At 46.1% G+C, this 22,008-nt stretch overlaps 2 protein-coding genes and 1 long non-coding RNA gene across 9 annotated transcripts; 1 reads left to right on the forward strand and 2 right to left on the reverse strand.

Moving 5' to 3' along the window:
- Positions 1 to 1,838: 1,838 nt before the first annotated feature.
- Positions 1,839 to 7,717, reverse strand: LOC100828936 (epoxide hydrolase A). 3 transcript variants are annotated; one of them, XM_024462780.1, is made up of 8 exons: positions 7,553 to 7,717; positions 6,741 to 7,020; positions 6,555 to 6,659; positions 6,298 to 6,441; positions 6,012 to 6,200; positions 4,766 to 5,795; positions 2,655 to 2,858; positions 1,839 to 2,557 (listed from the first exon to the last, which is right to left on the reverse strand). In XM_024462780.1, the coding sequence occupies exons 6-8, from the start codon at positions 5,060 to 5,062 to the stop codon at positions 2,078 to 2,080; spliced, it is 981 nt and encodes a 326-aa protein (XP_024318548.1). In that variant the 5' UTR covers positions 5,063 to 5,795; positions 6,012 to 6,200; positions 6,298 to 6,441; positions 6,555 to 6,659; positions 6,741 to 7,020; positions 7,553 to 7,717; the 3' UTR covers positions 1,839 to 2,077. The 3 variants fall into 3 exon arrangements, with proteins under 3 accessions (XP_024318548.1, XP_003577254.1, XP_024318547.1); XM_003577206.4 differs by having other exon boundaries at positions 2,655 to 2,855; positions 6,012 to 6,441; XM_024462779.1 differs by having other exon boundaries at positions 6,012 to 6,441; positions 6,741 to 7,031.
- A 325-nt stretch (positions 7,718 to 8,042) lies between these two features.
- LOC106866753 lies at positions 8,043 to 21,570 on the reverse strand. 5 transcript variants are annotated; one of them, XR_001407633.2, is made up of 5 exons: positions 21,426 to 21,570; positions 16,965 to 17,087; positions 15,475 to 15,551; positions 8,475 to 8,592; positions 8,043 to 8,372 (listed from the first exon to the last, which is right to left on the reverse strand). It is a non-coding gene; the product is annotated as an uncharacterized LOC106866753 (long non-coding RNA). The 5 variants fall into 5 exon arrangements; XR_001407634.2 differs by having other exon boundaries at positions 8,475 to 8,596; XR_002966007.1 differs by having other exon boundaries at positions 8,475 to 8,596; positions 16,893 to 17,087.
- Positions 17,028 to 19,304, forward strand: LOC112272345. The gene is made up of 2 exons (XM_024462866.1): positions 17,028 to 17,101; positions 17,262 to 19,304. The coding sequence occupies exon 2, from the start codon at positions 17,761 to 17,763 to the stop codon at positions 18,913 to 18,915; it is 1,155 nt and encodes a 384-aa protein (XP_024318634.1). The 5' UTR covers positions 17,028 to 17,101; positions 17,262 to 17,760; the 3' UTR covers positions 18,916 to 19,304.
- Positions 21,571 to 22,008: the final 438 nt, after the last annotated feature.

The following is a 22,008-nucleotide window of genomic DNA, read 5'->3' on the forward strand; positions in this document are numbered from 1 at the left end:
AATGTATGTTAATGGACTAACTCTTTGGTCAAAATATTGATCAAAGGAAACAAAAGGAGACAAAATATGACTTGTGATTTTTTTAGGACGGAGGTAACATTCTCTACTGCTGACTAAATAATGATTATCCACCTCTAGCTGCATATGTTCAAATGTCACATCAGCCTGTGCTCCCGCCAAGTTTGATTCACCGGAGATTCCACGGTATTGGCCTATTAGGGGCTATATATATCCAGTTTTGCAAGACCATCAGAGCTTACCAAATCGCACGCACACCCTTCTTGATTAGTTCCAGATACATCACTCAAAACCAAACAAATATCTCGGAACAAGTCATACCCATATACCAGAATATTACCCCGTCCGATCCAAATTTTAAGTTACTAGTTGGGCACGTGATACATGGGATCCAATCTTCCTACTTATAAAGTTTGGAATTGATCGATGTTCGCTCACTTCTTTCCGACCCGGGTTCTCTTCTCATCATGACAAGTTGGTTGTGCATACATATGAGTTGAAACATCAAGCCATAACTTTTCCTTAGTTTCTAGTTTCCTTGCCAATGCCTCTTCTCTAACCTCCATGAGTTTGGATCCACAGTTAAAATCCAACAAAACCTATCACGAGGCTTTATGGTATTGGTCCATAGCCTGACCATCATGTTATTTTTAGCTATAATTTTGTATTGATGATTCTGTTGCAAAGTACGGGCACAGAGCTAGTCATCATAATATAACCGGCCTCAAATACTATACACACTTTTTTTTTGAGGAACACAGTACAAACGCAGACGCTCACAACACGCACGTATACTCATCCCTATGAACGCACACACGCACACCCTACCCCGATGAGCACCTCCGAAGATTGAGCCGGCAGATCTTGAGAGATTGACGGAGTTACCGCAGGCACCTCGCTGTTGACAGGTACGTCACCTACCACTGAAAGAATAGCGCCGGTTAAATACTGGAATAATCCAGGGAAATGTGACACCCACGTCAAGTCTAGGACTTGACCCTGGGTCGGCTGGTTCCACCACAAGGAACCAGACCACCTGAGTTAGGCTCAGTTCACAAATACTGTACACACTTGACCCAGGCTGTCTTTTCTTTTGCCTCTTGTTTTTCTATAATATACACGAGACTTGAGAAGCTAGTCCCTTCCTGTAGGAAGTGCACAACCTGTCATTTTGTTATTTAATTGCCTTGAGTTTGTCATTGTTTCTTTCTTTCATGCGTAAACGAATTACTATTCTTTAAGAACAAGTTGCACAAAACCATCACATTTGAAACAACAGTTGCATAAAGAACTTTTTAGCAAAGAACAACCACTTTCTATGTAACGTCGCACGAAACCTAAATCGTCGATTTCCGACAGGGGTACGGTGGCAATTATAGGGACTCACATGATGATTCCTGAAATTCAAATACATAAAGTGTGATCTCAGAAATAGCTCGATGACCTAAAATGCACTTTGTTATGAAATCAACTACTCACTGAACCACGAGTAAACAACTGAAAACAACACCTCATTTAAAGAAATGACTGACGTTTGTCTTACAAAAGAAGACTACGCTCAGGTCTTTTTAGAAAAAATTGGAAAACTGAAACAAAAGAACAGGCTGGGTCAACTATCATAATTTTATTGGAAGCTCTACAGAATTAGTTGAGAGCTCCATAATTTTTGTTGAAAGCTCTCTGGAAATAGTTCAAAGCTCCCTATTAATTCCCAGCCGTTGTAATCAACTGCAGGGGAACTTGTACGCAGCTGACTGTAAAGTAGCACTCAGGATGAAAATTTGTATACAACTTCATGTCAGGCATGGGCACACAAAGGCTCATTAATCAAGCACATTATCAGTAATTTATTCTTGTCTTTCCAGGTTGGAATATACAATGACGCACCAAAGGCACGCGTCGATGGGCACGAACACACCTTTAACATACACACACACCCTTGAAAAGGTTGTCGACAGGTAAAGTGAAGTAATTAAGAGTGCGATGGAAACAATACAATACATCGATAGATAGATCAGAACTTGGTGATCGAAGGATTATCGAGTTGGTGATCGATAGATCAGAACTTGGTGATGAAGTCATAGATGTGGTCGCTGACCTCCTGCGCCTTCTCCTGCTGCACAAAGTGGCCGGCTCCGGGGATGACCACCAGCTCCTCCAGCAGCGGCACGTCCTCCTTGAACCCGCCATTGTGCAGGTAGTCCTGGATCCCCAGGAAGTTGTAGGCGATGTCCCCGGTCCCCACAATGAACTTGGTCGGCACCCGCACCTTGGCGTCCGACCAGGGCGCCGCCAGCTCGCAGTTCCTGTCCAGGTTGCGGTAGTAGTTGATGGCGCCGGTGAAGCCGGTCTTCTCGAAGGCGGCGCCGAAGTAGTCCACGTCGGCCTCGGTGAGCCAGGAAGGGAGCTTCGTGGAAGACGGGTCGTCGTCCATGTTCTCCTCGCAGGCCACCCCATGGCTGAAACAGTGGCAAAGAACCTGCCGCACAAGGTGCTTGGCATTGGCCGCCGCGAACTGTTTCTCTGCCACCCCGGGTACCTGTATGCACGCAGTCATTAAGGGTGTTTTGGATTTGCATTATTAATATTCTTCAAAGCCGTCATTAATCTCTAGCTATATGTACAGTTTAGCTTGCCTGAAAACGGCACATGTAGAACTTTGGCCCATAGGTGCTGTTGAAGTAGTCAGTGGGCTTCACGAAGCCAGGGCCCGTGCGGATCATGATGCTGCGCATGAAGGTGACGCTGGTGTTGACGAGCGCCGTCACACGCTCCGGACGGAACACGCACAGGTACCATGCAATCAGCGCGCCCCAGTCATGCCCCAACACGAACACCTGCTAATATATAATCCGTGTTTCACCATCATCGATCTTTTATGTTTTAAAACCAAATTATACGTGTCATAAATTCTCATTTCTGTTGTCAGGGATAGAGCCAGGATTTAGATATAGGAAAGACAAAGAGAGTACATGAGCTTAGAGCATTTTTTTCCTTCTTCTTAGATAAGCAGTACTAATTTTATCTAGCTTGACATAAAATGGTTAGGGGGTGTGATCCACTGATCCTGATCATCCCATTGTCTCCGCCCTGAATCTGCCGCATAATCAATTAATAAACAGGCAGAACTGCATATACAGGCCATGGGCAAGTGGGTTCACATGAAGAAAAAAACATTACAATAAATAAGATGCATATTAGTTAATGGAACATGCGATTTATAGTATTTAATATCCTGCTGTACTTTATATAAACAGAGTATGTACTATCACCGGCCTTTCACATGCACGTGCCGTGACTGCTGTTTCGGACGCTACGTAGTACTCCAGAAAAAGGCATCTTTTGACTATTTCTTCACATCAATAATTGCTTGATTAATAGTACTATCAAACAAACAACAATAGCATATCTCTTATGGTGTGTGATTATTAAAGTACAGAGAACAGGGCATCTTTTTTCCCCAACGAGAGAATAAAATAAACGGCTCATTGATTGGCATACATCATTCTTAAATCGCAAGAATTAACAAAAGAAACCGTCAAAGTAAATATCATGTCATGCTGAAGAAATTTTCTTACTTGAACTGGAAATGTAGAAATATCAAATATGTGACAGAAGTTATTTGATTGCACCCAAAAAAACACTGACTTTTTCTAAATCATATACATTTGTTTGATAATCATATGAATTGAGTACTTGGATGAATATTTACATATTCTCAGCCACCAGAATTTTATTTCTTGGACAGAAGGGTATATACAGTTCCGTCCAAACCAAAGGCAAAATATGAGAGACTAGCCATAAGGGCATCTACAAAGGTGTTAATCAACTAACTCCTATTTGAATAATTGTTGACGTGAAACACAGAAAATAAAACATACTCTTTGCGAAGAATCTGAGAGTCAGCTAAGAGTTGCCTTCGTTATCTATATACACTATCGAATTTAACGCCAACAATTTCATGTAGAGTGAAGTTAAGAGGCAACATATTGTATGAGTTATTCTACCGTCCGCTCTAGATGAGGTAGGGAGCCCGAAGAATCAATGGCTGACTCTACCATTCGTAGGTTCATGCATGCCCTAAATTTGCAAAGATTTATGGTGCTGCAACCTAATTACACAAGTTTATTGACAAATTTCTCCGAGTTTGATCCAAGAAACATCTTTGAGTAAAATGGAAATTAATACTCTCTTAATAACCAAATTGTGTATCCTATTTCATTGAACTGATGTTAACCCCATGCTTGTCAAGAAAATATATAGCAAACTATGGGCAATATTTTCGGATGTTTGGTTGATCATATGTACAGTACTTTTGTCAAGCTGTGGTTATTTTGTTTACTGCCACTGTACATGTGTTGCGTGCCACTTTTATTAATTAATTAGCTAGCCCTGTCTTATCACATACACCCTCATGCTCTTCCCAAATTTGCTAAAGCTACAGCAGCATACCAGTCAATGATTAATCTCTCGACCATGCTTTCTGTAACTTGCCATTGTTTGTGAAAAAAAATGTTAACGTGATTTACAGGCAGTAATTAATTGTTTGTGAAGAAAGAATCATTGAAACACAGGTGGTCAATTTTTCAACCATGCTTTGTTGTGCGACTGTCGTTGTATATATAGTTTGTCGAAAAAAGTATATCGTCACAAATTCTGGCTATATTTATGACCAACAATTAAACATGCTCTTCTTTCTTATAGCTGCTAGCCGAGGGCTCCGACGGCAAATATAGTATGTAGGTACCTTTGCAAGGCCGAGGGCATCGAGGAGCGCGATGAGGTCACCAACGATGTGGAAGGCGGTGTAGGAGGCGATGTCGGACGGTGCAGAGGTGCCACCATAGCCACGGAGGTCGGGGGCGACGCAGCGGTAGCCGCGTGCCGCCAGGTGCTCCATCTGGTGGCGCCACGAGTACCACAGCTCCGGGAAACCGTGCACGAACAGCACCGTCCCCTTGGCATCCACCTCGGGGCCGGTCTCCGCGACATGCATCGAGATACCATTTACCTCCATGGTACGGTGCCTCACCATTCCCTCCATCTTTAGTTATTTCTCTCTCGACCTCGATCTTGATCTATTTCTGTTTCTCTCAACTGGGTCTTGTGTGTGTTTGCAGTCTGCAGTAGCTAATAGCTGCTATTTATAAACAGAAACTAACACAGTTAGCTTCCAGCTGCTTCTGTTGTTTGAATGCTTAATTGTTTTATCTGTCAGCACGCCACCTGATGCTTAATTGTTTTGAGCAAGGGGTGTGTGTGGTTTGAATATGTGAATGGGACACATGCACAATAACACAACACACGCTAGCTGCTGCGTCACACACTTGAACATGGGCCTGTTTATGCCGTTCTACCAGTTTATGCATGAGCTGAGAGCTCATGTATTATTGATGTGTTTGGTAGCCAGTCCTACCTTTTTATGGCCATTCTCTCCTGAAACATGCTGAGTGTGTATACAACTGTACTGTGTTTGGTAGCATGTATCAGTTGAGACATGTATGCTGAGCTTGAATGTCGTTTGGTGGTCTATATTTGTTGAGGCATGCTGAGCTGAGAACTTGTTTGGTAGCCTATATCTGGTAGATCTGAGTAGGCAGGGCTAGTATATCGGGACAAAGGGAGTGGTGGTGATGAGTAAATGCACACGAGAGAGAATAAACAGAGCCAGATGAAAAGAGCATAGGTAAAATACTTGCATAACTAGCATCATGCTGTAGATTAGATACTCCATCCTCTTCTTTATCCTCCTGAAATAGCCCTGCCTGTTCTGGATACTGAAATCAAGTGGGAAAACAAATTAGTTTCTTTTTAAGACGTGCAGAACTAATTAAGGGATTATGCGCTTGGTCGTTTTGACATTCACATGAACACAGGAACATATATTGTGGATTATGCACTGTATAAGATTATGTTTCAAGGATTCAGATGTCAAATAAACTGAGTATAATTTCAATTCCCGTTGGGTGTGTACATAGGTAATGTAATGGTACCTTTAGTGCCAGGTGAAAATGTTTAGTAAACATAATGGTGTTCTGGACATTGTTGCCAAAGTTTTCAATCACCACTTGAGCCAAGATATCATCGTTGACCTGACGCAACTGTTTGGACATCTTCCGGGCATTGAAGAAATTGATAAGGCATTTTTTTTCCTCCTGGCAGTCCTTGATGAGCTTGTAGACCTGATTCAAGGTTTCATGGAGAGCCTTCATTACCGGGTCCCTCACCGTATCATAGTTCTCGAGATTTGACACGATAGCACTAAGTATGGTCACACACTTGCCACTCTGAACGCAGTCCTCCTCATTCTGGCGAACCGTATCTACCGCCTGTTTGATCTTTTTTTTGCGGATCACCGCCTGTTTGATCTGGAGTGCAACCTCGATGATCTTGGCCATGCTGCCTACTGCATCGCCATCCTGACTGCAGCGCAGATCAGAACCAACAGATCAGATAGAATGAAGACGCATCAACTACATGATAAAAAATAAGCTATTGACAAGAAACAATGAAAACAAGCAAGAGCAAGAAGTTACCTTCTCCTTTTCTTCACCCGTAGCTAATCACCTCCTTAATTAGGATTGCTGTTAGCAAGCCTGCTTGAATTAATATGCTAATCCAAAACAGAGATGCGAAATCACCTGTTTATCAAAGAACAAAGTGATTGAGGAACAAAAGGACAGGCTGTGAAGTGTGTACTTTGTTGAGAAAAGGCTTCTTACCAGTAAAAAGTCTTCTCAGGTCTTCAAAATTTTATTACAATTTACGGCTCAAAGCCATGACAAAATATTCAGTCGTCCCAAGGTATCTTAAAAATGATATCTCTCCGGTGATACTATCACCTTGTCACCATTAAGTGCCATTAAGTATACAGTTATGAAAAATATCAGATGGTGACAACCTCATTATGCTTCACTGTATCGACCACCTCCTTGACCATGAGTGCAATTTTCACAATATTGGTTCATTACATCGACCGTCATGAGCACAGAGGAGTTCAATCTGCAGATCAACTGAACATGCATCAAATTAGCCTATACGAGTAAGCTGATTAATACAGACCAAAATCTCCAATTACTCCAATCACGCGATTGCCAGTCTTGGGTTCGCTCCCCAGCAACTCTACTCGAATGAGCTAATCTAGCATGGAGACAAATAACGGAGCGACTGTTTATCGACAGAACAGCCAAGCGCTCAATTAACGTGACTAGAGGACAGAAGGACAGGCTGTGCGCCTGCCTTAGAAAACAGGACTGCTCAAGTCCTGTATAAACAAAATATAATCCGGGGTCAACTATGTGGAGACAAGCCACTTAAATATTTCTGGTTTGTTGTACTCGTGTGACAGCATGCCGATCACTAACCATAATGCCAATATCCTTCTGTTCCGAACTTAAAAATTGTGAAAAAACAAGCTCCTCTGACTCCGAGAAAAAACCCTGAGCACTAGCGACAACTAACTGCGCGCGGAGTAGTTCTGCCCTCGTGCTTCCGGGCATTTCCGCAAACACCTTGTGTTCATAAGGAGGCGTACCTCTCAGAAGAGACCACCGCGATGGGGGCCTTTGACCCCCAGGTGCCTGCTGGAAGGCTCGAGCAAGAATCGCCGTGCTCGGCCGTGCCTTCCTCGCGGCGAGACCGAGAGAATTTCTAGCCGGCCGCCGAGAGCACGGCCGAGAAGACGGGGGACATTGGACTGACTGGTTGATGGACGTCCCTGGTTAATGCCGAGCCCAGATCATAAAAGAAGCCGAACTACCAACAGGCCGGCTACGAAATATCCAGCCCGTAAAAAGCCCAATTTTGGGAGCCGAATAAGCAGGCCCATATAAAGGATACAGCCCACGATGAGCCAAATCACAGGGCCCGTGTTAAACATACGGCCCGATATCTCTTCACCGGCGTTCGGAGCGACAACCAAAGGGCGCCAAATCAGAATTCAAATAGCTCGAACTTGGAACGAACAAAATTGATCAGCCATACACAGGAAACACCATCATGCTTCCAGAGCATTACAGATTCACTCAACGCCAAACAAAAGCTTTACTTACAGCACGGTCAAACATAGTTGCTTGATTCACCAGAGATTTCATGGTAATGGGACCTGAGAATATTCAGTCTTACAAGAACCAGAGTTTACGGAATCACACATTATCCTTGCACGTTATTGCCGGGTCCTTAGTCATATCCGCGTCTTCAAGATTTGACAGGATAGCACCTAGCCTGTTTACTGTGTTCGTTTCTGAATGCAATCCTTGTTCTTGGTCCTTGATCCGATGATCCGAGAGCAAGTTCGACCACCAGCTTTACACTGCCCACTGCAATAATGTCCATTTAGTTCGTAGAGGTACGGTCTGCAGAAGTGCAGATCCAATGAATTCGCATCAAATTAGCTCGCAGAGACAAAACCTTTCTGATTTGTGAGAAGAATCAAGGGAAGCACAAACCTAGCTTACCAGGTCCTCCTTTTCTTGGCTCCCGATATCTTCCTGTCATACCCAGTCTTCTTTTTGATTGATTGCTAGCAGGTCTGCGCAGATGAGGAATCTAATCTCAGCAGATACAATAACTTGCCTGACTATGAAAAAAAATAAGTAATGTCAAATCATCTTGCGCAATTAAAGAATAAAAGGTGAGGCAATGCACTCTGTAAAGAAAAAAAAAGGGACGAGCACACAACCCACAGGACATGAGACTGCTGCTAAGTGCTAAACCTTCGATCTCCACAAAATGAATACCAAGTAAATGAAAAGCACAGGCATGGTCAACTGTATACAGGCAAACTAGAGATTTCATCCTATCGGAGTCAACTTTTAACTACCCTAACTGATTGTATCTATTCTTAGATTCACCAAACAATGTTTCTTAAGACATAGGAGGGCTCCCCTTCCGATCATGTGACATTCCAGTTGGTACCCTTGACTTCAGTACCACCCGTGAGCTAAAGAAAATACTAGCGGTAACCGTTCAGAACAATTGAAACAAAATCAATTTTACACATATCTACAAGAAATAAGTGAGAATGCACGTAGCAACAAAATGCCTGCGGCTGCTCTGAGGATTACCACCAAACACACTGCTGTCAGGGCGCGATGTTGTCTGGTACTGAGGGTCAGATGGGCGACGAAGCGAGACCAAGACGAACACTACAATATCGCAAGCAGACTGTTCCACAATTTTGATGAAGCTGTATATGCCAGTCCTGAAAATTCTGAAAATCAAGTTCTTCCGAATTGCTATTTCGCTGCGCAATGTGCTCCAGAAATTTCGTGGACAAGAAACAGCAACCCGAATCCCCGATGACTCTTCACTTCTCCAGAGCATTTCCTCGAACACCTTGCTTTCATGTTCATGCAGATAGAGGCGCACGTCACAACACATAGCCTGGAAGGGCCATGCGACCGCTCTGCTCGGGCCTTGTCGCGAAGGGAGACGACCTCCCAGTGCCAGTCTAGCGCAAGAATTGTAAGAGGCATACCTTCCAGAAGACATCTACCATGGCAGGGGGTTTCCTGGTTTCTCACCCAGGTGGAGGCTCCAAGAGTCAGAGCCATGGAAATAAGCGGCAACTCAGGGCGCCCTTGTGTTGGAAGGATGGGCACCTCTTTTTTTGAATGCTCCACAGCGAACAATGAACACCGCCGGCGAGTTCTTTTTTTTTAGAACGACCGCTGGTAAGTTAATTTTCTTTTTGGAGAGCCCAGCACAACAGGGAGTGGGGGACAAATCACCAGGCAGGCCCGTATGAAATATTTGGCCCGTCTGACAATAGATAACTTGTTTCGTATTCAAAACTATGCTCACTTAGGATCATAATTTTGTATAACATGACGTTGCCGGAGCTGCAGAACAAACACGCGCGAGAGTAGAATCAACAAGAGACAAACACAGGTTTGGTGCTGCGTAACGGTTGCAGCTTTTCTGATCCAACTTTTATTGCTTCTTATACCAACTCTCAAAACGAGCTGTATGATCTAACTGAAAAGAGAAAAATCAGGGCAGAACGAGTCCTACAGCCGCGCCATCCCACGGCGTCGCTCGTGCCCAGATCATGCCGCCTTTGACGCTTTGCTCGTGCCATCCCACGACGCAGTCAAGACGGCGCACTAAGCTAGCTACCTGAAGAATAGGGCAAGTCACAAACAACCTCGTGCTGCATGCCCAGCTTATTTGCTACTGAACTTAATTGAAGAAAAACGACAATTTCAGACTTAGCGACAACGGCCTTACAGTGGATAGTACATCAAATCTCCCCCCTAATGCTGGTGTCTCTGCTTGACTTCGATTACGCCCAGTCTGCGCCTTAGCTCAATGAACTTTACGTGACCCAGCGCCTTGGTAAGGATATCAGCCAGCTGCCCCTCCGTCCCAACATGATCCGCATCAATCTTCCCTTCTGCAATGCACTCTCGAATAAAATGATAGCGAGTGTCAATGTGCTTACTCCGGTCATGATGCACAGGATTTTTGGACAGCGCTATGGCTGACTTGTTGTCCACGAACAGCTTCACAACCGAAGGTGGAATACCCTGCAGTTCTCCCAGCAGCTTACTCAACCATGTTGCCTGACAAGCAGCTGTAGATGCAGCAATGTACTCGGCCTCGCAAGATGACAGTGCCACCACTTTTTGCTTCTGCGAGCACCAAGAAACTGTGCTCCCCCCAAGAAGAACACCATGCCTGACGTGCTCTTGCGATCATCCACATCGCCCGCAAGATCACTGTCGCTGTAACCGATCAGATTAGGCGATACTTCGCTGCAAGTATATCTACAGCCGTATCCCTGAGTTCCCTGCACATAGCGAAGTATTTGCTTTACAGCGGCCCAATGTTGTGCCCCGGGACACTCCATGAATCGGCTTGCAATCCCAACTGCGTATGCAATGTCAGGTCGAGTATTCACCAAGTAACGAAGGCTGCCAATTACACTTCGATATTTGGTTTCATCCACTGCCTTTCCTGTCTCCACTCTCCCCAATTTCAGTCTCCCTTCCATTGGAGTACATCATGGATTACAGGCTGCCATACCTGCATTTTCTAGCAGTTTTGCAACATAGCTCGACTGGCATAAAGTGATTTCTCCTTCCTTCTGACTCAGCTCGATTCCCAGGTAGTAGCTCAGAAGTCCCAAATCACTCATTTGGAACAATTCATGCATCTGATCCTTGAAGATTTTAATTTCAGTTGCACTCGTGCCTGTGATGATAAGATCATCCACATATACTCCTACCAACAAGAAGCTGTCAGTATTTCCCCTTCAGTATAGAGCATGCTCAATCGGGCATCTCTCAAAACCGAGTGATGCAAGAGATTCATCAAGCTTGAAATTCCAGGCTCGGGGAGCCTGACGCAGACCATACAGGGCCTTGTTCAGTTTCAGCACCTTGTGTACACTGTCACTAACAACAAATCCTGCCGGCTGATGAACATACACCTCTTCCATCAAATTGCCATTCAGAAATGTAGACTTAACATCCATGTGATGCACCTGCCACTTCCTACTTGCTGCCAAAGCAAGCATCAGACGAACAGTGTCCATCCTGGCCACAGGAGCAAATACCTCATCAAAATCCACTCCTTGTTTTTGAGCATAGCCTTTTGCAACCAACCGGGCTTTGTGCTTGACAACATTGCCCTCAACGTCTTTCTTAATCTTGAACACCCACTTGAGTCCGATAGCTTTGTGACCTGCAGGGAGTTCAGTTAGGACCCATGTGTTGTTCTCATTGATCGAAGCCATTTCAGCTTCCATTGCCTTGCGCCATGCGGTTTCACCCAGTGCTGCATACACACTGTCGGGTTCCTCTGCAGCTGTCAGACAGTACTCTGCCAATTCCAAATAATCTTCATACTTTCTATTTGGCATGAAAATCCCATGCTGTGCTCGGGTTTGCATGGGGTGAGACGGTTGGATAGGAGGCTAAAGTTGCTCCTCTTCCACTGTCACGGGCTCGTCTGGTGGTTGTTCCTCTGACGAGGCTGCATCAATTTGAGGGGACTGTTGTCTGGAGTGAACAGATTCAGAAGGTGAAGCTGAAACTGACACTTGTACTAACTCATCTGAATAAACCACAGTAAATTCACACGACTTGCCATGTGTGCAGTTGTCAGTTCCCCAATCCCACTTGCGATCCTCCTCAAAAATCACATCTCTCGTCACATGTAGACGATGCTGAACCAGATCATACACCCGGTATGCTTTTGAGCCAGACTCATATCCGACAAATACACATGCTCGTGCTCTGTCAGACAACTTTGTCAGACCAGGGCCAATGATCTTCATGTGTGCTACATAGCCAAAAGTGCGGAAGTAGTCCACTGATGATTTCTTCTTCCTCCAAGCCTCATAGGGTGTGATCCCATTCAGGCTACGAGTGGGTGAGCGATTCAGAATATGCACGGCAGTCCTCACCGCCTCCCCCCAAAACTCTGCTGGTACACACATGCTCTTCATCAAGCCGCGAGCCATCTCTACCACCGACTAATTACGCCTCTCAACTACACCATTTTGCTGTGGAGAATAGGGAGCTGTGGTGTTTCTCCTTATCCCCTGATCATTGCAGAACTCGGTGAATTCAATGGAGTTAAACTCACCACCACGATCTATTCGGAATGCCTTGAGCTTCACTGCACTTTCACTCTCTGCAGTTGCCCTGATCTTGCGAAAAAATTTGAAAGCCTCATCTTTGCTCCTCAGCACTTCCAACCACATATATCTGCTGCAATCATCAACTACTAACAGGAAGTACTTGCTGTTCGTACCTGCTGTGGGTGGGGATATCGGCCCACACAAGTCTCCATGCACCAGCTCAAGCACCTGTTCTGCTCTGTAGGCTGACACGCGCGGGAAAGGGGTCCTGTGCATCTTTCCAAGTGAACACCCCTCGCAGAATTGCTCAATACGCTGAACCGTGGGCATACCTCTGACCATACCCTTGGCTCCCAGATCATGGAGTGCTCTGAAGTGCAAGTGACCAAACCTGGCATGCCAACGCCATGCTTTGTCAGTCCGTCCGGCAAGCAGACAGACAGGTGTTGCCATGGTCAGAGTGACTGGGTACAACCGGTTCTTGGCCCTTGGCACACGAGCTAGTATAGCTCAATCACGATCATACAGGCACAACTCACCATCACAAATCACTGATTTGCAACCCCCTTCATCTAGCTGACCCAGGCTCACGATGCTTGTGCGCAGACGAGGTATGTAATAAACCTCTGTCAGCGCACGGTGTTCTCCGTTCTTGCAGGTAAATAGAACAACACCGCGTCCATGTATCTGTACGAGTGAGCCATCACCGAATTTCACCGTACCTCGCACAGATTCGTCGATCTTGGTCAGCATCCCGCGGCACCCGGTCATATGATTGCTTGCACCGGAGTCGAAGTACCAGCGCTCGTCGTCGGTGGGCACCGGAACAAAGCGCTTCTCGTTGAGGAACACGCACTGCTCCCCTGCTCACGGGTCGAGGTTCGAGTTGCGGACGAGTAGGTCGCTAGGAACAGGTTGTATAGGAGCAGGTACCGGCTTGGCTCCAGCGTACACCGCGGGTGCTAGCTGCAAGTCGATGGCGTCGTCGCCGTCGCCGGCCATGGCAAGGAGAATCCCGGGGGCCTGCTCCTCCACCTGCGCGACGTACGCTTGGTTCTCCTGGCGCGCTTGATCGCGCTTCTTCTTCTTGCACTCCTTGGCCCAGTGGCCCTCGATGTGGCAGTACCGACATTTGCCCTTACGGCGCTCGCTGGAGCGTGCAGGCTTGTCCGGTGATTGCGGCATCGGCTTTGTAGCCGGCTTGCCGCCCTTGCCACCGACGCTGCTGGAGCCCTGCCTGCGTGACTGTTGCCGCGCAGACCATTCCTCCTCGGTGAGCAGCAGTTTGCTGCCCACTTCCGGCTCTGGATCGAGCCCATCCTCAGCAGCAGAGAGACGGCCCGAGAGCTCCTCGATCGACATGTGCTTCAGATCGAGGCACGACTCCATTGTGACGGCCACCGGTTTGATTCTCGATGGCACCACGCGAAGGAGCTTCTTCACGGCCTTCTCTTCCGTGATGTCGTCGCCAACCTGCTGCAGATCGGTGACAAGGCCAGACAGCCGCCGTGCAAAGTCCTCGACGGACTCACCGCTCTTGAACGCGAGGTTCTCGTACTCCTTGCGCGGCTTCTGGGCCTTCGCCTCGCGGGCGCGCTCTACGCCGGCGCGCATCACCTTAACCGCGTCCCAGGCGTCCTGCGCGTTGTCCTTGGTTGCGATCACGCGCATCATCTCGAGCGGCACCGAACGCAGGATGGCGCCGAAGGCCTGCCGCTCCTGCCGCGCCGACGTCTCTTCACCTTCTACAGCCTCCCAGATGCCTGCGCCTTGCAGCTGGACTCGCATGAGAATCGCCCAGTCCAAGTAGTTCGTGCGCGTCAGCATGGGGTACGTTACGGCGCCGCTGCCGCTCACCTCGCGCACCACCTCCTGCTGCACCACGACCTGGCCATTGCGTCGTCTCCCGCGGCTCCGGCCACGACTCAGAGTTCGTGAACGCGGCGGAGTCACGGATCGGGAAACCGACCGATCACCTTTGGAATTTGGCATCGTAGATCACCAGAACCTGATCAGGGCTCTGATACCAATTGACGTTGCCAGAGCTGCAGAACACACACACGCGAGAGTAGAATCAACAAGAGACAAACACAGGTTTGGTGCTGCGTAACGGTTGCAGCTTTTCTGATCTGACTTTTACTGCTTCTTATACCAACTCTCAAAACGAGCTGTACGATCTAACTGAAAAGAGAAAAAAGCAGGGCAGAACGAGTCCTACAGCCGCGCCATCCCACGGCGTCGCTCGTGCCCAGATCATGCCGCCTTTGACGCTTTGCTCGTGCCATCCCACGACGCAGTCAAGACAGCGCACTAAGCTAGCTACCTGAAGAATAGGGCAAGTCACAAACAACCTCGTGCTGCACGCCCAGCTTATTTGCTACTGAACTTAACTGAAGAAAAACGACAGTTTCAGACTTAGCGACAACGGCCTTACCGTGGACAGTACATCATAACATAGAACTATACTATATTTTAATAGAGTAACTGTTAACCAACATCTCGTCTTAACCAATCAAAATACGCCAAATAAATCAATGTACAGTTAGCAGTGTGTCTTGGACAGAAACCATCGTTTTCAGACACACACCACAGTTGATTTACTAATTCAGTGTTCAGCCACTGCTATATCACATAGCCATTGTTGCAGCAAGTCGATATGCAGATAAGCATAAAAAATTTAGTACGGCAGACGAGTATACAGCTACACATGGATCATTAGGTCCAAGTTATACACAGTGGTCTAGCTCACCGGCTGATAGTTTTGGGAAACAAGAGTAGTACTTGGAAGCAGAAATTTATACGACAAAAGGTACTATACGCCCATAGATGTGTCACCACCTCATAACAAAAACAAAATAGACTTAAACCTCATAGCAATCGTCCTTCAACGCCAAAACCTGGTACGTGATGATATCCAAACACCGTGCATCTTGCTCATCTGGTACTGTTCAACAAGCAGCTGTGATTACAAATTTCAATCGCCAAGAACTATATAGCAAACATAATATAAATACAAGTTGATTTCGACAATGGCTTACCTATCTAATTTTCAACAAATATTTTTTTGAGAAAACACAAAAGCATTGCCTTGCATTGTATTGAAAAGGTGGAAGAGTATTTACAGACCTGAGAGGCCGAGTATAAATACATTTTCAATGAATACAAAGTAAGTTCTGATTTGCAATGGAGACAACAGTTCCCAAGATTAAGCTGGAGAAGGTTTGACATTTGTGTAAGCAAGTAGTAAATGATCATACGGATATCAACAAAGCAAGTGGCGGCTCTCAAGCCACTTCTTTTCTTGCATGGATTCCGTAAGTCCATACGAATTCGAAATCCAATGTTGCTAGATGCATGGATTTCGACGGTCCCATTTTCTAGAGCAACTTTCTATAAAAGAAGAAAAACTACCGCGTAAAGTAATTATCTGAAGGCATGCAGCCTGAAACGTGAGGTTTTGGGCAGTTATTTCTTTTAGATGAAATATGGGCAGTTAGCCAGTTACTCGATTCAACCAGACTGTACACACTTAGCCCAGCCTGCCTTTTCTTTTGCCTCTTTTTTTGCTAGAAAAGACTTGAGCAGCTCGAGTCCCTTTCTTTACAAAGTGTGCAGCCTCTCACTAAAGCACCCCTGATTATGAGAATGATCTAGAGGATTTTCTTAGTGGCTGAGGAGGCAAGGGTGATGTAAATGCCACGTTGGCAAAAACCGGCCTCATTACATATGAGCCACATGAGTAAAAAATACCTCAAAATCACATACTCAGAGGACATGACTAAGGAACCGAATACAGCCTGTGTACTTGGTTAAATAAATAACAAAGATCTCAAGTCTTTTTAGAAAATGAATGACCGAAATTTTGAGGACAGGCTGGGTCAACTGGGTGACAGTCTGATTTTTTTTCTTGAAACGAGAGAGCTTTATATACTAATATGAAGAGGCCTTTTTTATAGTCAAAGAGGCCTTTTTTTTTAGAAAAAAGATGCTGTAGCTGAACAGGCTGGCCAACTGTGTTTGTAATTAATTAACAACAGATAGGTTGGTCTTCCTGTTTAGTCAACACGATCCAGATTCACCCTCATTAATTCTAGGCATAGATAAGCATGTACTAGTACTACTACTTAGATTCACTTGAAAGCAATAATGCTTAGTTAAGTGTAGTCCTTACTCCTTAGAGGCCTGTGTACACATAGATATACTATATGCTAGTACATGCATACATATCAGATTGAGATTTGGAATCAACCTACACAGTTACTTGGGTGGAAGAAGAATGGCTCACCTTGACTCCATTGACGACTCGAAATGGGCAGAAGTGAAATATATCAATGCCTATGCTGCGCTTATGGGATACCTGTCAATGGCTGTGAGATGGTTGGGCATGCTCGTTGTTGCATGGTCCACCATTGTTCTTCTCGGTGGCTTCGTCTCCAAGCTGGACTTGCTGGACTTTTGGGTCATCACAGTGATGACCTTCCTACAGGCAGCCGGGTTAGTACATCTCTCTACTCATATCCAGATTAATTTGAAGCTTAATTACTTTCATAGCTCTATCAGTTACTCGTAGAAAATCATGATGAAGCTTCAATATGTAATACAGTAAAAAAATTAATTGGATTGTATCATCTTAATTACGATTGATCGACTGCAGGATCGTCCATGGTCCTGAGGTTGAGAAGGCAGTCCGCTCTATTCCTATTTCAATCCCTGGCGGCTCCAAACGACGGGGGCCGCTGGGATTGATAACAATGGTCCAGTTCCTGCTGTTTATTTTTGTACGTGTAGTCCTTGTGTTGGCCCTCTTTATACTTGGGCCTTTGGTCATGATCGCAGTTGCGCTATTGGTTCTTTACTCCCACTACTCCGACTACTCCAGCACCTCGGACGAAGAAGATCCTGAGATAGAAAACTTCACTCCAGCACTTGTCGGCATGTGCATCCTAATTGTTGTCCAAGGATGTGTCTTACTTTACAGATGCATCTGGTTAGTGGCAAGGAAGAATACAGTGCACAGAGTTGTCACCGCATACGGGTTCCATGGCGACACCAAAAGACTCATCTGGGGTTACTTTAACAAGACCATGGCCTGATGCTGCAGTGACCTATACTTCGTCCAAGGGAGGAACCTCATCACGTACGCTGCGGAGCTGATGGAATCCAAGTCATTCAATGACTGCGATGCCGGGGTACGCATCATGGACAAGCTCATCACTGCTGCTGATGCTGCAGGGACGGAGAAAGTGGAGGAACACACCGAGCGGCTCATGCTGGTCAAGCAGCTGTTCAGGTCAGCATCATCATCTAGCCACCTGCTCAAGAATTTGCTGCGGATGCTGCTGGATCATCCGAGAAGAAGCAGAGAGATGAGGCAGTGCACCGCAAGGCTGGTGTGGCATCTCATTGATGACATCAGTTTGGAGCAGTTCCCGTGGGGTGTCCAGTGCATATCTTCCCTCCTCATCGCCTCCTCATCTGACTCCGATCATCCACAGAAAGGTGCCAGGACGATACGTGGACACAGAGAGCTGGTGCTGCAAGGGCTGTGTATCTTGAGTGAGCTGGCCATGGACCAGGGCAGCTGCAGGGTCATGAGCCACACGGATGGCCTGATCTACCAGGTCATGAGGCCTCTGAGCTCTGACCTGCTCCACTTGACGGATCATGCCGACGTATTGTCGTCCCAGGTAGTAGACGCATCCTTGCAGGTGGAGTGCCGTTGGCTCAGTACAACTGCTCCCGGTGACGACGATGCAAACCTCTGCACTCAAATCTTAAGCAACCAGGAAGCGATGAGCGGCATATATCATATCGTCACGTGCTGCCAATGTGGCGAAGAGCGCCGTGTACTGGCGATGAAGATTCTCACACTAGTAGGCGTCGAAGACACAGCAAGTACCATCGAGATGCTGCTCGGCATCATTCTCACTGATGACAACCACATCACTACCAGAGGCAGAGGGCTAGCACTGGCTGGGGAGAATCTCCGGGCGCTTTGTTTTGAGAGCGCAAGCAATGCCAAGATCATCTCACAGAAAAACTATGGTGAAGATGATGCTGTTGATATCCTTAGTGCAACAGTACTTGCACCACATGATGACGAGACCCAAGAAGGCAGGATAGCCGTAATCGCAGCAGCGGGGATTCTCGAGGGCCTGTGTAGTCATTACAACAAGGAAGATGGGTGTTTCGAGGGCCTGAGGAAAGCCATGGCAGATTTGATGCCAAAGGAAACCAACCAAGCTCGATCAGTTAACTATTTCTTTGTTCCATATGTGCTTCTTCAACATCAGAGCTTACCAAACTAGCCTAAGTAGCTCATAGCTACTCACATACTGTATATAATACATTATTAATTTCAGGTCCTTAGAAAAATACTTTCACCTCCTGGCAAGTTGCCACTACGAAGGGACAAAGTAGCAAACATTGTCGCGCGGGACACTGACATAGAAGAAGGATCGCATAATCAAAACAGCACACAACACACCCAAATCCGCCGTAAGCACCAAACTGGGGATAACAAAGTGCAGGTAGCCTTGTTATCCCTTTGCCTAAGGGTGTACGATAAAATGATCAATGCTGAAGATCTGGCTACCATGCTTGCTGATGTTGCCTCCGGGCAAGACAATTTGCTTAGCTTCCCGAGGAGGCTCGGCAAGATGGTACAGGAGCACGGCAAAAGCTGCAACGCGGTCGACTGCCTGGCGACGGTGAAGCTTATCAGTAAGATGGCCATATCAATGATGGGACACCAGGGTTGCTATGATAAGCGAGATCTTAGAGGCTTGGTGCAATCACTCTCCAAAGCATCGAAAGACATGTTGGATCTCGACTGCTACACGCTTCTCTCTGGAGGTGAAAATGGCAAAACTCTCACTTCCCTCGTGGAAGAAGCAACCAAGCTGATCTTGATTGAGTAGAGTGAGCATGCATGTGTTCAGTATTCTAAACCAGAACTAACAACTTTGTTTCCTTAATAAAAAGACTTGGTCAAAATACAAAACAGATGTATTGTTGGTGTGCCTGTATTGCATAAATTATAAGTTATTACAGCGCACTTGTGTTCACAGCATGAATCTGTACTGTTAAATCTGCATTAGGATCTATGTGTGCTGGGGTATTCCCCGTTGTATTATCTTGCTGAAAGTGATGTATTTGCTGATTTATTTAAACATAGCTGCCAGAATGACGTCTTGTACTTCACAGATTTTCGATACTTGAATTCCAAATGAGCGCATTACTTCACTCAAAGCTATTTCAACAACTGGCAACTATTACAGGGTACATATAGCAGCACTAACCACTGCTCCCTTTAGTTCTTGATGAAAACCTGGCGATTCATGATTCTTAGAACACAACCTGGTAGCTCATTTCTGGTATAACATACTGATGAAACCCAACAAGATTACAATTATATAAAAATACTTTCGAGAAAAATTCACCGCAGATGACTTTCAAATATCCTAACTAAATACTCAAAATATATAAACTTCCAAAGACAGTGTAGAAAGTCTAGCAAAATATTCAGCGTCACCGTTGGCCACCCAGCCCCCAAGAGCCTCCCTAGTTTCAGGCTCAAAGGATGTGTAGAGACAGCGGATAGCAGTCCGGTTATTCTCTCAGGACACTCCACGGAATGTCAAACAGTAGGGCCGTTGTCGCTAATGCTGAACGAATAAATACCAGGGACTGAAGGAAACAAGGTGCGGCTGGCTGAAGCCAGCTTGTGGCACTGTGAAAAGGAATATTGATGTTTGATATATATTCAGCAGACACCGGTTTCATGCATTCTTCTGTAGCAACTCTACTTCATTGATAGCTTCAATTTTCAACACCGTCTCGCTTCTTCAGAGAATGCTACACAGCCACGAGATACCTCTCTGGCCAACGAATACATCCATTCTGTTAGGCATGCTCAGCCTCTGGGGCCTACACAGCAGGCATTACTAGGGAGTGCGATACGCCCAACAATTAATGTCATCGCTCTGGTTGTTCATGTGCTGGACTTTCTCGCAGTGTACACAGCAGTGTAATTCTGGCATTAGAAAGGTCAACATGGCTGGGTGTGATCCTTTCTCTGATTGTTTCAACAATCATCGACCTCAAGTGGGAGGCAGATGGATCTATTGCCGACTGGAAATGCCGCAAGCAAGGATTGACCCAACCCAAGACCTACTTAGTGTCATCCACTGTAGCACTCAGTATGCTCGCCTGTGTTCTAACCTGAAGGCAATTCTCCTTATTCCGGTGAAACTTAATTTTCCAGTGCATCCTTGTCAGCGAGCAAAACTTTGTCAATCTATCCTCGCCCCACTGCCCACTGGACTGACCATCCTGATCTGGTGGTCGGATGAATAAGCATCAAATTATCCTACATTAATAGGCTGATGATTAACGGAGACCATTCGCTGAAGAATCAATCGACTATATGCTCACCTTATGCGATTAAATAAATAACAAAAAGACAGGCTGTTCACATACTTTGTAGCACAAGAATTGCCTTAGGAAATGAGAGAACGAGACTCCTGAAGTCTTGCAGAACAGATCAGTAAGAAAGGGCAGGCTAGGGTCAACTACTATTTGACAGAACAGGCTTGGCTTCAACTTTCAACTGCTAGTCTATCCATCAGTGGTGGGGGCTGGGCGGTGGTGAACAGAATAGCAAGAAAGGGCAAATTCCTCTGAGGAAGAAACCTGATCACTGCAGGGTGACCGCGCGGCCGAAATTTTCCTCTTGCGGACAAGAAACAGAGACCAGATGCTTTCCGGGCATTCCCACAAACACCTTATGTTCATACGGAAATAGACAGATGCGTACCATTCAGAAGAGACCACCAAGGCGGAGGCTTCCCCCCAGGTGCCTGGGAGGCTCGAGCCATGGAAGAAATCGCGGCGCGCCGCCGACGGCCGTGCAGAGCGACGGACGAAACCTCCTGTCCTGTTTCCCCGACGGTCTCACAGACTGCCTGCCACTCGACGTCGACGAGGCGGCAATAATAATAATAACACTACGCCGCACTGTAGCCCAGCCCAACAGAGAAGCCGAATTGCCGGCCCGGATACAGCCCATGGTAAGCCCGATATGAAGAACCTAATAACAAGGCCCGTGTGGAGGATACAGCCCGATAGCTCATCACAGACGTTCGAAATGACGAGGGCCAATGAATCACTTCAACAAACTTATCTTGGCATGCCCACCTGTGTTAGCCGATCTCCAACTGCCTCCTTCAATTTCCTGAATGGATGGTTTGACCGTCCACTGTCTCGTGCCGGTAAAGAAGTCATGCTTAAAGCTGTCATTCAAGTTATTCCCACATATACTATGAGTTGTTTCCAAATTCCTGTTGGAACATGTGAGAATATTCGTCGGATTATTGCTGATTATTGGTGGGACATTGAAG

The sequence above is a fragment of the Brachypodium distachyon genome, chromosome 4 (genome assembly GCF_000005505.3).
Source record: "Brachypodium distachyon strain Bd21 chromosome 4, Brachypodium_distachyon_v3.0, whole genome shotgun sequence".
Classification (NCBI taxonomy): Eukaryota; Viridiplantae; Streptophyta; class Magnoliopsida; order Poales; family Poaceae; genus Brachypodium; species Brachypodium distachyon.